Here is a 15,516-nt window from a genome sequence, read left to right on the forward strand (position 1 = left end):
GACAAAATTCCCCCGACGCCTGCTTCTGGCTTTGTGCCATTGCATTTTCTTTAGGCAGATGTTCTTAGCTGTCACTGCACTGACTTCTAAAGCCACCCCAGCCTCCATGAGTGAACGTCCACGCCTTCTCCCCTCCAGTCTGTGAGGAGGAGCCCCACCCCCTTTCCTCCAGCAATTCCTACACATGGCCTCCAGGCCTTTTCAGCACCATTGCCTCACCAGGAATGTTCTTCGCCCTTCTTCACTTGGTTCATTCCTATGCATTCTGCAAAACTTCATCTGCCACACTTTTCTGACCTGTCCCCTCCCAGGCTGGTGAGGCAGAGCAGAGCATCCTGTCTGTCTCCCTGTGGAAGGAACGGGAGGTGCCCACTGGTCACCTAATGCATTGCACAGTGACTACCTGTGGGATTTGGTGACTATTGCAGGGACAAATATTGAAGGACCCTGAAGTGCCTGCCTGTCCCTCCACCCTGACCTCTCTGTGGCTTCTTTTGCTGCATGTCTGGCTGGGTGCAGTGTCCCGTTACTTGATGGTTCCTCGTTGGCGTCTGCTTTCCTAGTCCTCCCTGGATGCCTTTTCTATTGCACCTACTGAACCAGTGGGCTGTGCTCTCTTTCACTCAGTGACACTTCTGGCTGAGAAGTCATTAGTAACCCGCCACCCCCTATCATCACAGTCAGTAGGGCCTAAAGCTGGCCCTGTGTTTGGTCTAACCCACCTTCCACTTTGCCTCTCATGACTGATCCTTGATTTATGTCCAGGTGTCCTCAAGCCCACACCCTGATAGCTGACCCTCTGTCAGACTGTGCCTCTTACAAAAGGCCCTTCTCTTATCCTCTCTCAGGCCAACACCTGTCCTACTTCCACTCACTGACCTTCCCTGACCACTCCAGGTAATAACTACTCCCCGTCTTCAGAACCCCTCCACACCACTCATTGGGCAGATAATTTCATGTTCTCCATGGGGTCATTCTGTGTTCCTCTGTGTGCATGGTGCCTGTCACAGAGCAGGGGTGCAACAATATTTGTTGACTGAGTGTGCAAATGTAATCTCTTTCTCCTGGCAAAGTTTCCTGAAGGTAGAGGCCATGTACTCTCTACTGCACAGCTGACTTTATGCCCAAAGCTAGTCTACCAGATATATTTGTGTATTGGCAGCTTAAAACCACCAGTCTGGTACCAGCCCCTTTAAGTGGATTGACCATACGCAGATGCGCACACACACACACACACACACACGAGACATAGTTGTTTTGTTTTTAACCTCAATTATAAGACCCAGAAGCTCTTTGGAAATCATCAAGAGAACTCTCTGTGATGACGGAAATGTTTTATATCGGCTCTATCCTATATGGCAGCCACTAGACACACATAGCCATTGAGCACTTGAAATGTGGCCAGTGTGATTGAGGAACTGGATTTGTAATTGCATTTAATTTAAATTAATTTAAATGTATGTAGCCCCATGAAGCTAGTGGCTGCCATTGTGGACAGGCAGTTCCGGACCACTCCCAGTTCACCTGCTGTAACTTCTGCCCCTCACTGTCTCCCCTCCAGACCCCTTCCAGCACTGCTTGAGGTGCCCTCTACCTGTGCCTACCTCTCTTGTCTGCCAGTTTGATTTGGACTTGTTTTTGCCACCTCAGCCCCATGCTCTTGTCAAACATGTGTTTGGCCTCTGGCCAAACAGGGCCTGGGAGGAAAACAGAGTGCCGCTTCTGCTTGGCTTCCCCATCGGGGAGGGGAGTTGAAGTGACAGCCTCCTGACCGCTTAGAAATGTGGAGGATGCATCATGTTCTGGACATGGCTGGCCATATGAATGACATCTTTTCTTTCTTTGAACCATCTCCACCTGCTTTTATGGACATCCCCCCGCCGCCCCCCACCCCCCGCCATGGGCAGGGCAGAGTAGGATGTTGACATATGACTAGCTCTTGGGAATAAGGCCATGGAAGTAAGGCAGACACATGGGGTGATTTCATCAGCCTTATTATCCTTAGATAACTGGTTATCTTAGGCTATCCTTAGATAAGTTATTATCCCTAGATAAAATGAAGCCCATTTTAATAGAAAATGAAACAGACAAGATGATGACATCCTTTGTATGTTTACTATAATACAGCAAAATTTTCCAGACCAGAGCCAATGTCCACGGCTCTAGGTACACCTCTTCCAAGCAATGCAAAGGACATCTCCAATCATGACATTTAAGACAGTTCTTTATTTCTCTGACAGTGACTTCTTGAAGTGCACATATAATAAATAAATAGAAAATATATCTTTGTTCATGGTGATGCCTACAAGAAATGTTTACATACAAACACTCTATACATCTAACTCCCGAAAAAGGACCAGCTATTTCGGCAACAGAAAAAAGACAAGCATTTCAGAGGAGCATTGCTTTCCTTAAAGACCAAACTCACTTAAGTCTTACACACAGAAATAATGAGGACAATTTCCTAAGCAATAAGAAAATTTGTGCTACCAAGAAAATGCCTAGATATTGGCTCTTGGTGAATGGTTTAGGAAAGAAAGTTTTAGGTACAGATCCTGTATGGTGAAACATATGTACAACTCTGAGAACTTTCAAATAGATATCTTTTTTAAATGAACTGAGCCAAAGACATTCAACATTCCTGGCCACCTGAAAGTGATCACATCCTAAGTGGTTCACAGTGTGAGACCCTTGCATTAAAAGAGTGAAAACTCAACAAAACCGTGGACAAGAAGGACATGAGGTCATTTTAACTCTCCTTTCCATCACCGCTAATCTCCCTGGAAGAGGTCCTTCCTGTGAGTCTGGCCTTTGAAGCAGCCATATCTTTAAAAGCAGAGCCCTATGGTCACCTCCCAGCAGCTGAAAGATGTTTGGTGGGAAAGACCTCCCTGGCAGTTGACTCCCACCTGGGGAATGGACTCTTGGACCGAGTCTCATGGGTGCAGTTGGGTGGAGGGAGCCAGGCAGGCCCTCTTTGAAGGAAAGTTTGTGGTTGGGGCAGGAAAGGGGATAAACGTAGTTCATCACAAGACCCAGGGAGACCCCAGTGCCTCATGTGAGATTATAAACCACAGATAGAGTTCTCCCTCTTACAGGAGCTCTTTGGGCTCTCTCTAAGGTAGGCCAGGGAGAGAGCAGGGCATTAAGCAGCAGCCGAAAGGGACTGGGGTGGACCCAATAGCTGTTCAGACACCCAAGATCAGTCAAAATGGCTCACCAGAAACATGGCAGGCCCTACTCCCTCTGCTGGGCCTCACCTGTAGAGCTACAGAGACAGGAGAGCTAGGTAGCACCAATGGGGAGTTGGCATCTACTGTGCACCCAGGCTGGGCTGACAGGTAGTGAACAAAGTGAAGGCCACAGGGACCGCCAACACGAAGGGGAGGGCGGGTTTGTGTGCGCTGGGAGCAGGAGGGAAGAGAGTGGCTAGCTGTCATTCTACTCTAGTCATTTCCTTTCCTTCGAGGGGACTTGTCCCCATTTCCAGAAGCTACTTCAGGAGTGCCTGGGCACTCAGGGGCCAGTTGTTGAGGCAATGTGGTATGGCAGCAAGGGCTAGGGTGGGGCTCCCCGGGCCCTCCCCTGGCTATGTGGTTCTTTCCCATCTTGGAGGCTCATTTTCCCCATCTGTTAAAATGAAGGCTTTGGACTAGATATGTTCTATATTTCCAGCTCGGAAATCCCAGACCAAGGGAGTGTGAGCACATCTAGAGTCTCTGGGAGGCCCCCGTGCTCAGTTCCCTGGATGAAGAGCAAATGAGGCCCCAAGGCAGGAACTCACTTCTGTGGACTTCACTCCACCCTCTCAGAGTCAGAGGCGGGGCTGCCTGGACACCAAATTCCTCTGTGCTCATAAGCAGCAAAGCCCATTTCTCCCTTCTGACCACACTTCTCCATCATGAGTGGGCCAGAGAGGCATGGGCAAACGGCGACCCTGCAGTCACCAGCTTCAGCAGGCAGCGGCAGGGAGGGCTGAATCCCTGAGCCATTCCAGAGACTGCCTCATCTCCCCCCAGCAAATGCCCCCAGCCTTCATTCCTGCAAGCAAGAAGCCTTCCTGAGCCTCCCCTCTGAAATGGCACTGGTCTCCATTTTACCTCTCTGTGATTTCTCTGCCTGGCATTGCAGTGCACATGGACCTGACTGCCTGTCCCATTGGACTGCAGGCCCCTCGAGCTAGGCGTTAGTTCTCACCTCTCCATCCCGTGTGCCCTGGGCACCGAGCATCATGGATATCAGTGGAAAGGAATGTTTTCCTCCACTGTTGGGTTCCAGGTACCATGTGAAATGCAGCAGACTTCTGGAATCTCAGAACAAAAAGGGCCTTTGAGAGTCATCTAGTCCAAGTCCCAGCCTGCTGCCCGAAGTCTCCTGAAAGGTGGACACGGCCAGAGGCAGGGCTTGCCTCTTCCCCAAGGGTAGCCAGTTCCACCCCAGGTCCTAATCCTGTCAGGCTGGCTCTTGCTTACCGGAGTAAAGATTTCCTTAAGGCCAAGGCTCTTTTTCCTACATTTACCACCCTCACTTGTCTGCTGAAGACCATGGGGATCTGTGAATGACCAGCCCTCCAGGCTACCTCCTAACTGGGTCAGGGCTCCTGCCAAAGTGGATCTTTGCTGTCAGCACAACCCAGGTCTCCTGATATGGTCCCCAAATCCCCACTGAAGAGGCACAGATAGGAGAGAAGCACCCAAGAGGCTGCAGGAAAGTGAATGTTTCCAGCATTGGCCAGCACCGCCCCAGGGGCTCCAGGTAGACACTTGAGTAGGGGCAGGCGGCAGCACCAGGGTCTCTGATATCTTTCCCTTGGCCCATCAGGGCTGAAACACAGCCTTCCCAGGCAGCTGCTGGCAGGGACGGGGGGACCCAGCCATCCCCCACTGGTCTGCTGCCAAGAGTCACCGTCATAGTCTACCACGAGGTGGCACCAGGCGGCAGCTGTCCTCACAACTTCTTCTTCTTCACCACAGGGATAGGCACAACTTGGAAGATTTTGGCTTTGTGATCCTCAGTGTCCAGAGTCACCCAGATGGGCCGGAAGCTGCCTTTGAAGCCAACGAATGCCATTTGCTCTGAAAAGCAATGATGAGTCTCCTGAGCAAAAGCCCTATGAGAGGACGGCTTCCCCACCCCGTTCCAGGGCTCCCCATCACCAGTCCCCCACCCCTACCAGGCACCCCTCAGCCACACTGCACTGTGGCCCCTTGGGAAGAGCTCTGGGCTCAGCTACTGATGGTGCCTGACATGCATTTGTATGGGGCAGGCAGGGTCTCACCTGAGCCTCAATGCCACCTAGGCAGGGTGATGGCTTTGCTTTTGACAGGGGAGCCATGCACAGCAGGAAATGGGGCAAATTGTAAGGGAGGAGACCTCCTAGGAACCTGCCTACCTTCGAACTGCCCCTAGGACCACCAGCAAGTCCCTGCCCCTCTCTGAAGCCTAGTGTTCCCATCCATCAGACGATGGCATTGATCTACAAGATCTCCTCTCCCACCCTATCACTCTGTGGCTTTAGAAGGAGTTCTGAGAGGTGAAGGAATTTGACCAAGAGTGTGTAGTAAATGGTGCAGCCCACATTAGAACTCTAACCCCCTGAACCCCACACAGCACTCCCCATCTTGCAGTTCAGAGCTTGAGCATCCAAGGGGCATGGGAATCCACATCTATACTCAGCCCATCCTGGCAGGCAACATGCATTTATCACCACCGGGAAAGTGCCATTCAACTTAGGTCACCTTACATACATCAACTTTTGGCAACCGGGATCTTAATTTAAAAGACAGAGGCTCCAAAATGATTCCAGGACTGGGCTGGAAAGGATACTTCTCTTTTCCTTATGTTCTCCTTTGGCTGGTTTGAAGGGTTTGCATTGCTTCTGATTTTTCTTATCGCCCCATATGATGGGCTTCTGATTTTGATATTTTCCATAGTGAGGATGGTGTACAACTAAGAAGCCCAGCTTTGAGTTAGGAAGATTAGGATCCAAGTCCTAACCTTAAACAAGTGGCTTGGCTGTTAAATTCTTGGTGTCCTCATCTTAAATGGAAATAATAGTACCTGGTGTACAGGTTATTAATGAGTAAGTGAGATAATTATAACATGTTCTGCAAAGTGCAAGGCTGAACATTAAACAGAACCACAATGATCATTATCATTATTGCCCATGGAGCTGCTCTACCACCCACACAACCTCTCTGAGGACTCTCCCTGCACCTAGTTTTTGTGATATAATGGTTGTCATGCTGATAGGTCCCTCCTGGATGGCTTGTTCCAGCACAGCCTGCAAACCTGTGCTAGGCTTCACCACCAAAGAGCTGCCTGGCCTTGGACAAACCATGTAGGTTCTCTGGGCTTCTAGTTTTCTTTTCATCTACCTGTCTCAGAGGAACAAATAAGAGTTTTGCAAGCTGTAAAGGACTACACAAAAGCTGGAATGTTGAAGAAGATGCAGGACCCCTGGCCAGTCTGAATAGCAGGAATTGGGTAGGAGGGTGAGGCTAAGCTACTTTTCTTATGATGCTTTTGTTGAATAAAGGGCCACTTTCCAAGCAAATGAGTGAACAACTCTAGCAATTTTCTTTCAGTGGCTGGTAGCAAGTTATAATAAATTTGCTGCAGTGCGGGGGTGGTAAACAGGTGGCATCTTGCCCATCCATTCCAGTAGACCACTAGTTGTGTGGGGGATTCTGAGGTTGTACCCAAGTTTAGTACAAAGCATGTTCTCAACTCAGCAAAAGACGACAGCAACCTCCATGCCAGGCATTTGCCTTCTCTGGTTTTGGGGTCAATTTAAACCCCAGTTCAAACCCTTACCTTTCAACTTGAGACCCCTGTCTGCCCCAAGCTTTTCCAGCACTCTGGTCCATGGGCCTCTGGAGACATATCTTCCCTTTGATACCATGAGCACTATGGAACTGTGAGAGAAGAAAACAATTAGACCAGAGAGAGGGCAAACTGGGGCAAGTGGGCATGGGGAGGGATGTTGGGTTGTGCGTGGTGGGACTGGAGTTAGCAGTGCCCAGAGGCCTGGCCGGGGATTCAGGAAAGGGCAGCCTCTCCTGTGTTCTGAGCTGATGGGCTCTTTCCATGTGGTGACGAACATCCTGAGCTCCCTCCCACACATCTGGCCACAGTTGATGCCCACGGCCTTCTCCAAGCCTGGACTCAGCTCACCACATTTATATGTCTCTCTCCAAACAGAGGAGAGGCTGTAAACAGAGCACGCCATGCCAGGGCTCGGCACACAGTAGGACTTCAATATGCATCTCTTCCCTTGAACGTTCTCAGCCCTGGTTAGGTAAGACCACATAGAAATGTGGTGACAGAGGAAGGAAGGAGGAAGGGATGAGAGAGACAGGAGGTGAGGGAAGAAGGAGGGGGGCATCTGTCAAATCATAAAACCATCCAGGGGCTCCTGTAGATCCTGAAGGTTCTAGAAACCAGCTCCATTTGGCATCCCTTGGAATTTCATTAGAACCACAGAATTCCTCCACTGCAGACTCTCTGAATCAGAATCTGCGTTTTTACAAGATCTGCAGGAGATCGTATATACATTAAAGCTCTAGAAGCCCCATGCTAGAAGATTTCTCTTGGAGCCCATCTTTCTTTTGCTGTCTTCTTTCGAGGGACACAGGCTTAGTACAGTCCAGAGCCAGCTTCCTCTGAGCTGCAGGAAGAGCATGGCCAGATTTGAAGTCTTTCTGGGGAGAACACCATGTCGTTACCATGATGCTCGGATTGTATCAAGAGCTCAGATTGACCTCTTATGTTCATGTCACCTCTCTCTCTGGTCAGGCAAGACAGGGCTATTGCTTCTATTTTGCAAATGGGGAGATTGAAGCAAATAGTTACCAAGTATCTCAGAGGACCTGCCAAAGGGAAATGTGCTTGAAAGAGGCAGAGGTTTGGAGCAATGTGTGTGCCCAGCCTGAAGGTCCCAACCTGCAAAAGTTCAACTTGGGAATAAGGAGTGTCTATCCCCTGCCTCGGGGTGTATTCAGTCCAAAGTGCTGGGAAAATAGCCTTCACAGTGGCAGACTCAGCATGCTGGGCCAGACAGGAGGAAGTGAGCACCTCCCTTGGGAATAGAAATGGGGCAGAAGCTCAATGGGGCATCCAGTTCGTATCTCAAAGGAACTCTGTAACCACAGACCACAGTCCAGACATGGAAAAACTGTATAGGATTCTGGAATCTGTTGTTACCCCTATTTGTGTCCCACTGGGAGCAGCAGGAGAGATCTTAAGATGCAAAGGGCTTGTGTGAAATAAGGATAGATAGGAAGGGAGCTGGGGCTGCCTCAGGCCCTTGAGGAAGGCTGGAGAGTGAGGCCCAAAGGGTTGGTAGGGTGAGGCCCCTTAAGGAGAGAGGGCTCATCGCTAACACATCCTCCACTCTAGATTCAGGATCTGTTCTCTGGAGGATATTTCTGCATTGTTTCATTTCAGAACAAAAGCTAATGGTCCCTTGTTGGAGCTCAACCTTCCTACTTATGGGACTCAAATGTAGGTCCTGCCCTCCTGATGGGGACCTAGGTTAGCTCACATGAGCGGGACAGAGAGACAGGCTTCTTTTGTCCCCACCGCCTCCCACTGACGCCCAGAAGCCTGCTTGTGTTGGGCACACTTCTTTGCCTGGTATGCCATCCTCGTGGCCTCGAAGCCCGTGCACCAGCCAGCACGGAGTCTCCCACAGAGTGGCAGGGCACAGGCAGCTCCCAGAAGCCATGCTAGATGTTTACGGTGTGAGCAGCTGCCCTCTTCTCTCCCCAGAACCCTGGGGCCAGTAGTGGCCTGCTGGATGGGGTAGGAAGGGTGGGCCAGGCTAGGCAAGGCCCGTAGCCACAGTAGGACAGGACCTGCCTTGCCTCATTCCCTGCTGCTTTCCAGGAGGTTAGAGAGGGGTCTAGTGGTACCAATGCCTGCCTGGGTACCCAGCACCAGCCCAGGGAGTGGCCCATTCCAGTAAGGGCTTCCCCCAGAGAGTTGCTGCTGCTCGGGCTGGAAGGAGCCTTGCACACGGTTCCAAACAGAGTAGCACTGCAGTCTAGTTTCTTGTTCCAAGCTTCTGCATCCTCTTCCATTTCAAAAGAAAATCCTCTGCCCAAAATGGCATGATCTTGAGATAATAACTATTTTTCCGAATTTGGTCAACCTTGTCCTTCTGTCTGATTCTGCATATGAAAAATAGAATGCAGAAGGAGCATCTGATGGGGGAATGAGGGAGGGAGTAAATGTGGTTAAGCAAAATCCCATTATCCAAAACCTCACCAGGTACCCAGTTCACATCGTGCCCCTCATGGAGTCAGCATCTGGGAAGTACATTTGCTTTCATTCAATAACTATTAATGTTTACTAAGCACCTACTATGTAGCAGGTACCACATGAAGTGCTTAGACTTTCCACCAGGTTGTGGCTCCTGAGTGAACTGTACACTCACTTAACTAGCCATGTTCTGTGCTAGAAATGCAAAGGGAAGTTAGACACGTCCCCAACATTGAGAAGGCCACACTCTTCATGGGGCAACAGATGTGTCCACCAGACCTATTGTGAGTAGTGCTTTAGCAGAGGTAGAACTTTTTTTTTTTTTGTGAGATGGAGTCTTGCTCTGTCACCCAGGCTGGAGTGCAGTGGCACAATCTTGGCTCACTGTAACCTCCGCCTCCTGGGTTCAAGTGATTCTCCTGCCTCAGCCTCCCGAGTAGCTGGGACTACAGGTGCGCACCACCACACCCAGCTAAGTTTTTTGTATTTTTAGTAGAGACGGGGTTTCACCATAGTGGCCAAGCTGATCTCAAACTCCCGACCTCGTGATCTGCCCACCTCGGCCTCCTAAAGTGCTGGGATTACAGGTGTAAGCCACTGTGCCCAGCTGAGATAGAACTTTTGGGTTGGATGGGAAAAGACCTCACCAAGGAGGCAATGTGGGGAGACTTGTAAGGTATTGGGGAATTACCAAAGATTGCTAAGGAGAGGGGACACAGGTTTTCCCTACATTTAAGAAGTTTAAACCAGCAGCCAATATGGAAGATGGGTTGGAGTTGGGGCAACTGGAAGAGGGAGGCCCGTTAGGAGACTATGCCAACAGTGCTGGTGATGACCAGCAAAGGCCTGGGCAGAGCAGCAGAAGAGAGGATGCTGTGGAGGGAACCAGCAGGCGAGCAGTAATGCAGGTGGAATTGATAGTGTGTGGAGGAAAGAAAGAGGAGTCAAACAGAATGCCCAGATTCTGGCCTAGCTATCAGGATGGACTGTGATGATTTCATCAAAACTGAAGAAGTAGCTGGTTTGGGAGGTTAAACATTTTAAAAGGCTGAGAATTCAGTTCCATACAAGACGTCCAGGTGACATTGTCCAAGTAGCAGTTGGATTGGAATGTCGGGTGCTTAGGAAGGAGATCCAGGCTGGAGATAGTAGCCACCAGCACTTGGATAGTATTGAAGGTGTGGGAGGGGATGAGATCATGCCGGGAGTGTAGTGAAGAGGGCCAGGGCAACCTTCCCATGTGTAGCGGGGCTGTCCCGCTTGCCTCTGCCTGACCTACATTCACAGCAGCCCGGCTCCAACACCAGAGTCCACAGGCAAGGACACTCTCGTCCAACACCCATGATTTGTGGGCAGGCTGTAGAGACTGCCTGAGCTTTTCCAGACTGATCTGGGATGAGGGCCTTTGTGCGAGGGAGGGGGCCCTTGCCCAGGGGTCTGCTGTGCCAGCAGCCAATTCCAGAAGCAGAGGCACAGACTCACTTGTCAGGGATGGTCGCCACATAGTTGAAAAGCTGCCACGGTATGCCCTGCAGAATGGAGTTCCTGAAGCTCATGTGGCTCACCATGCGCCCTTGGCTCCCGTCAATCACCACCACCTGGATGCCATCCTCCGAGCTGGGGTACTTCTTCCCATCCACCTGCAGAGTCAGAGCAATCCAGGTGTGAGGCTGGGTGCCAAAGCCCCAAGATTCTCCTGCCCTGGTGGTTCCCAAGCAGTCCCTGAAGGCAGAAGTTGCCTATGCAGCTGTTCAAAGCATAAACTTCATTATCCACTTAACTCTTTGTAGCCCTCAGTAGTGGGTCAAATAGTGGCCCTGCAAAAGATACGTTCACCCGGAACCTGTGAAAGTGGACTTATCTGGAAATACAATCTTTGCAGATGGAATTAAGTTAAAGATTTTTTGATGAAACCATCTGGATTTTTAGGGTGGGCCCTAAATTCAAAGATAGGTGCCTTTGTAAAAAAAAAAAAAAAAAAAAAAAAAAAAAAGGCAGGAGGAGAGGTGAGACGCAGACACTCAGGAGAAAAGTCCACATAAAGACAGAGATTAAAGTGTCTGCAAGCCGAGGAGTGTGCAGGAGTGCCGGCAGCCACCAGAAGCGAGAAGAGGCATAGAACAGGTTCCCCACCCCTAGCCCCCGAAGGAAACCACTGCTGCCAACACCTTGCTCTTGAACTTCTGGCCTCCTGAATTGTGAGAATAACTTTCTCTTGTTTAATGCAAACCACCCAGTTTGTAGGAATTTGTGACAGCAGCTCCAGGACACAGTATCACCTCTCATTGAGCAAACCCTAATCCTCCAGGGGCCGGAGGCACTTACTTCAATGTAAGCAAAGTCGTTCCAAAGGTGGAAGAAGTGCTGCTTGGAACTCTCCATCTTCACCTCCAAGAAATGGTCCTTTGTTTTCTGGAAAACACATAGAACCCAATGCAATTTTTAGGTTTGGGTGGTCATTCCCCAACTCTTCCTGTATCCCCAGTCACAGGAAATGGTTTGTGGAGCTGAGTGAGGGACCTAACTGGGTCTGGGCCTAACTGGACGGCAAAGGGGTCCAGGCTTGCTGTCAGCCACTCACCAGTTGAGAACCAAGGAGCTTCTTGGGCATTGGCACGTCCACGACAGCCCTCTCGGTGAACTTGGGGTAGGCTGTGGCTGTGCAGTCACTGACGCCTGCGTTCTTTGGGATCAGAGCTTTAATCTTTATCCTCTCACAGCCTTTCATGGAGCAGAAAGCAAACTTCTCTCTCTCATTCTGAGCTTTCAGCTTCAGGAACAACAGCCTGCACACAAGGAGCATTGCTGGGCATTTGCTTGGGCACTCAAACCTCCCCCTTCTCCTCTCACCCACCGAGATATTTACTCTGAGCTGGTCACAGCAGGTTGACCCAGCGGCCTTATAGAATGGAACCATGTCTATCACAGAGTTGTATGTAGTTGGAGAAATAAGGAACAAATGCATTGAAGAAAAAGCTATGAGAATGGCAATTCTATTCTGAGCACGTTTTATGTGCCATGCCATGCACACATAGTAAATCAACATATCTCATTTAATCCTCAAACAATCCTGTCCAGTAGGTACTATTATCATCCTGAATTCCTGGATGGGAAAATGGTGGCTCAGAGAAGTGAAGTGACTCACCCAGGACCACACAGCTGGGAGGTGACAGAGCCAGCATTTTCCATCCCAGCATGGTGACTGGTGAGGAAATGCTCTGTCTTCCTAACTCAACTTTTCTCCAAACCATAATCTATTCCAAAAATTATTTTATAATTTATTTAAAATAATTATTATTATTGTAAAGGAAGCTGACCCAGTGTTACAGGGAGTCAGATTGTAAGGAAAACACAGTACTCACTTGGGATTCATTATTGTTCTTTTAGTGCAACAAAGCACTCGCAGGCTGAGTCCTGCATCTGAAACATGGGAAGATAGGATATGGGGTATCTACCACCCATCTTGCTCTAGGGACCAAGCCTTCACTGAGCCCATTCAGACTAGGGAGCTGGGTTTGCACCACAATGCCATCACCTCCAAACCCCTACCACAGAGCTGCTCAGACCAGGGGCACACATTGGACTCACAGAGGGGCCATGGATTGGCTACCCAGTAACCAAGATTCTCACTCTCATGGGACCCAGCAGGTCTTTTCCACCACTGGTTGGTGCTTGAACTAAAAGACCACATGGAGTCGGGGCTGACAACCTTGTTGTGCCCCGTGCCTGCTAAGGAATCGCCAGAGGAAGGCAGTTTGTAGCAAGTAGCTGAAACAAGAGGCCAAGCATGTGTGCGTATGTGTGTGAACATGGGGAGATGGAGAGACACAAGGGGTAGGCAGGCTGTCTCCTTGTTGTTTTCAGCACCTGAGCCCGTGAGGCCCAACTGGGTTTTTAGTTCTTGAAGACCCCTTGGTCTTCTCTCTGTAGCACCTCCACTTAATCTGAGCTTCCTTGAGTGGTTTTATGTTTCAAGCCATCCACATCAAGTGATCTCAGAATAAAGTAGAAACTGACTGTTACAGAGGCCTCGTGCTCAGGGCTGACAGCAGAGCAGCCATATCTGTGCTCCATGCCCGCATGGTGGGGAAGTTGGGGAGGCAGGTGAGCACCCACTTTGAGCAGCTTAGGAGGAAGGCAGTTCAGTGCTGCCCATGGTCACGTCTCCCTGCAGGCTCCCAACATGGTCCAAACCACTCCTGGAACCAAGGCACAGAAATGGGATTGGTCCTGAGGCTTCTGCACAAAACTTAACAGTATTCAGGTTTCTCTGTTGCCATTATATATCAGATTATCTAAATCGGGAGTGACCTAAAAGACCATCCAGCCTGTGGTAGGTAGCAGCTGCCTTCCCTAATCCTGACCTACAACTTGGATGTGTGCAAGCTGGCTGAACTGCAAGGCCCTGGGAGGCACAAAAGCAGCATGGGCCTGGGCACCTGCCAGCCCAGTGCTCAAATCCTCGCTATGACCAGGTAATGTTGCAGAGCAGCGCTATTGATGGCTGTGCACCTTAAATAATATACTTGTTTATTATTTAGTAAGAATCATTATAATAATTCACTGAGGTGGTGTTAAGCAAACTTAGCTATCCAGAACACAGCTACAATCACTTAAGAGTTTTTTTAACCTGGAAAAAATGGCAGCTTATGTATTTCACACTTTGAAACCCCCTCCCTTTCAGCTGACTTATTTTAATTTTACCCCTAATTATAGCAAGCTAGTTGTTAAGTATCCTAGCCCGTAGTAGATTATTAGAAGGTAGCTGCTAAAGGCAGGTGCTCTGAATATAAAAAATAACAAATGTATAAGGCAGAAAGATTTTTAAAAGCCCAACAGTTTGCAGCTGTTCTCCACGGGAAACAGACCCCCTATAACCCAACTCCTGGTCCCTAAGGCATCGCCGAATTGAAACACAACGTAGTGATCAACAGGCATAGGGCTAAGCTAAGCTACCAACCAAAAAAATGTGCTTAAGGTGACAAGCGGACAAGCCTTAGATTTTTAAGACTTTGATCAAAGAGGTTCAACTTACTTAGTGGAAGTTTCCATTTGAAAATTTCACATCTTTTGAACATTTCAGCTCACGAGCCGAAAAGAAGAAAATCTGCATGGATGGTATCCCAGGGACTTTACCTTATCAACATCTGTTACTTTAATCATAATGTTTCCTAGTGGTATGTGGAGCATATCTCATTCCTCCTCCTCTGGTTTTCATATGGGAGGATTTTCCTAAATACTCCTGGCCCCTGGTCCCTCCCCTCATCCACTTCTTCCCATGGGAAGAGAGTGTCTCATAATTGGTTGGTTTTGGGTATTTGGCTCAGCCCGTAGAGCAGGGGCACTCTGGTCTGTCTTACATGCTCTGAGGTTTGGGGGCTGGGCCCTATGTGGGGAGCCTGTGCTCAGTGCTACCTGCGGCGGAGAAGGTAAAATTGGGGACGATATTGGGAAGCTCTATTCTCCAACAGCTTTATCATCAATAAAATGGATCGCTTCCTCTTCACCTGCCAGCTTGTCTGCCCCCAATTGGCTTAGCGCTTGTGTGGGGAGAAAGGTATTTTCTATTGCCTTCCCATCCCAACATTGTACTTATACTTTTGATTCTAAATTTTAATTTTCCCTTAATCAAATTGATGGAGCCATAAATAAGACAGATCACCTGTTATCAGTTTCCTTATCATTGGCTTCCATATAAGAATAGAAAACGGGCCATCAAATGATCTTTCACCCTTACTCCTCACAGTTTGCTATCGACATCGCTGTGGAGCTGGCTTGGCATTCTTAAGATATTAGACTAAATTTCTTTTTAAGAGAGGGGATCAAAGAACTCCCAGGAACAGATATTCTGTTTTCATTATATCTCTATTGAATAGAACCTAGTGCAGGTTAGTAAAAGGGTGAGGGGCTTTGAAGACAGACAGATCTAGGTTCAAATCCAGCTGGGTCAAATTTATGCTATGATCTCAGGAAGTCTCTCCTATTTTCCCTGTGCCTTCTTTGCCCATCTCTTTCACTCTCTCTCTCTCTCTTTTTTTTTTTTTTTTTTTTGAGGTAGAGTCTCACTCTGTCACCCAGGCTGGAGTGCAATGACGCAATCTTGGCTCACTGCAACCTCTGCCTCCCAGGTTCAAGCAATTCTCTTGCCTCAGCCTCCTGAGTAGCTGGGATTACAGGCATGCACCACCATGCCCAGATGATTTTTGTATTTTTAGTAAAGATGGGGTTTCACCATGTTGGCCAGGCTGGTCT

General features: G+C 49.1%; 1 protein-coding gene across 6 annotated transcripts in view; it reads right to left on the reverse strand.

Moving 5' to 3' along the window:
- Positions 1 to 2,093: 2,093 nt before the first annotated feature.
- The window catches only part of CEMI (cell migration inducing hyaluronidase 1), a 172,477-nt gene continuing 159,054 nt past the window's right edge, over positions 2,094 to 15,516 (reverse strand). For all 6 annotated transcript variants that reach the window (XM_011760534.3, XM_071100813.1, XM_071100812.1 and 3 more), the window contains 5 exons: positions 11,846 to 12,050; positions 11,590 to 11,676; positions 10,747 to 10,904; positions 6,817 to 6,917; positions 2,094 to 5,075 (listed from right to left, as the gene is read on the reverse strand). In XM_011760534.3, coding sequence (XP_011758836.2) covers positions 4,948 to 5,075; positions 6,817 to 6,917; positions 10,747 to 10,904; positions 11,590 to 11,676; positions 11,846 to 12,050 — 679 coding nt within the window. In that variant the 3' untranslated portion in view covers positions 2,094 to 4,947. The remainder of the gene's footprint in view (positions 5,076 to 6,816; positions 6,918 to 10,746; positions 10,905 to 11,589; positions 11,677 to 11,845; positions 12,051 to 15,516) is intronic.

This window comes from Macaca nemestrina, chromosome 7, assembly GCF_043159975.1.
Source record: "Macaca nemestrina isolate mMacNem1 chromosome 7, mMacNem.hap1, whole genome shotgun sequence".
Taxonomy (NCBI): domain Eukaryota; kingdom Metazoa; phylum Chordata; class Mammalia; order Primates; family Cercopithecidae; genus Macaca; species Macaca nemestrina.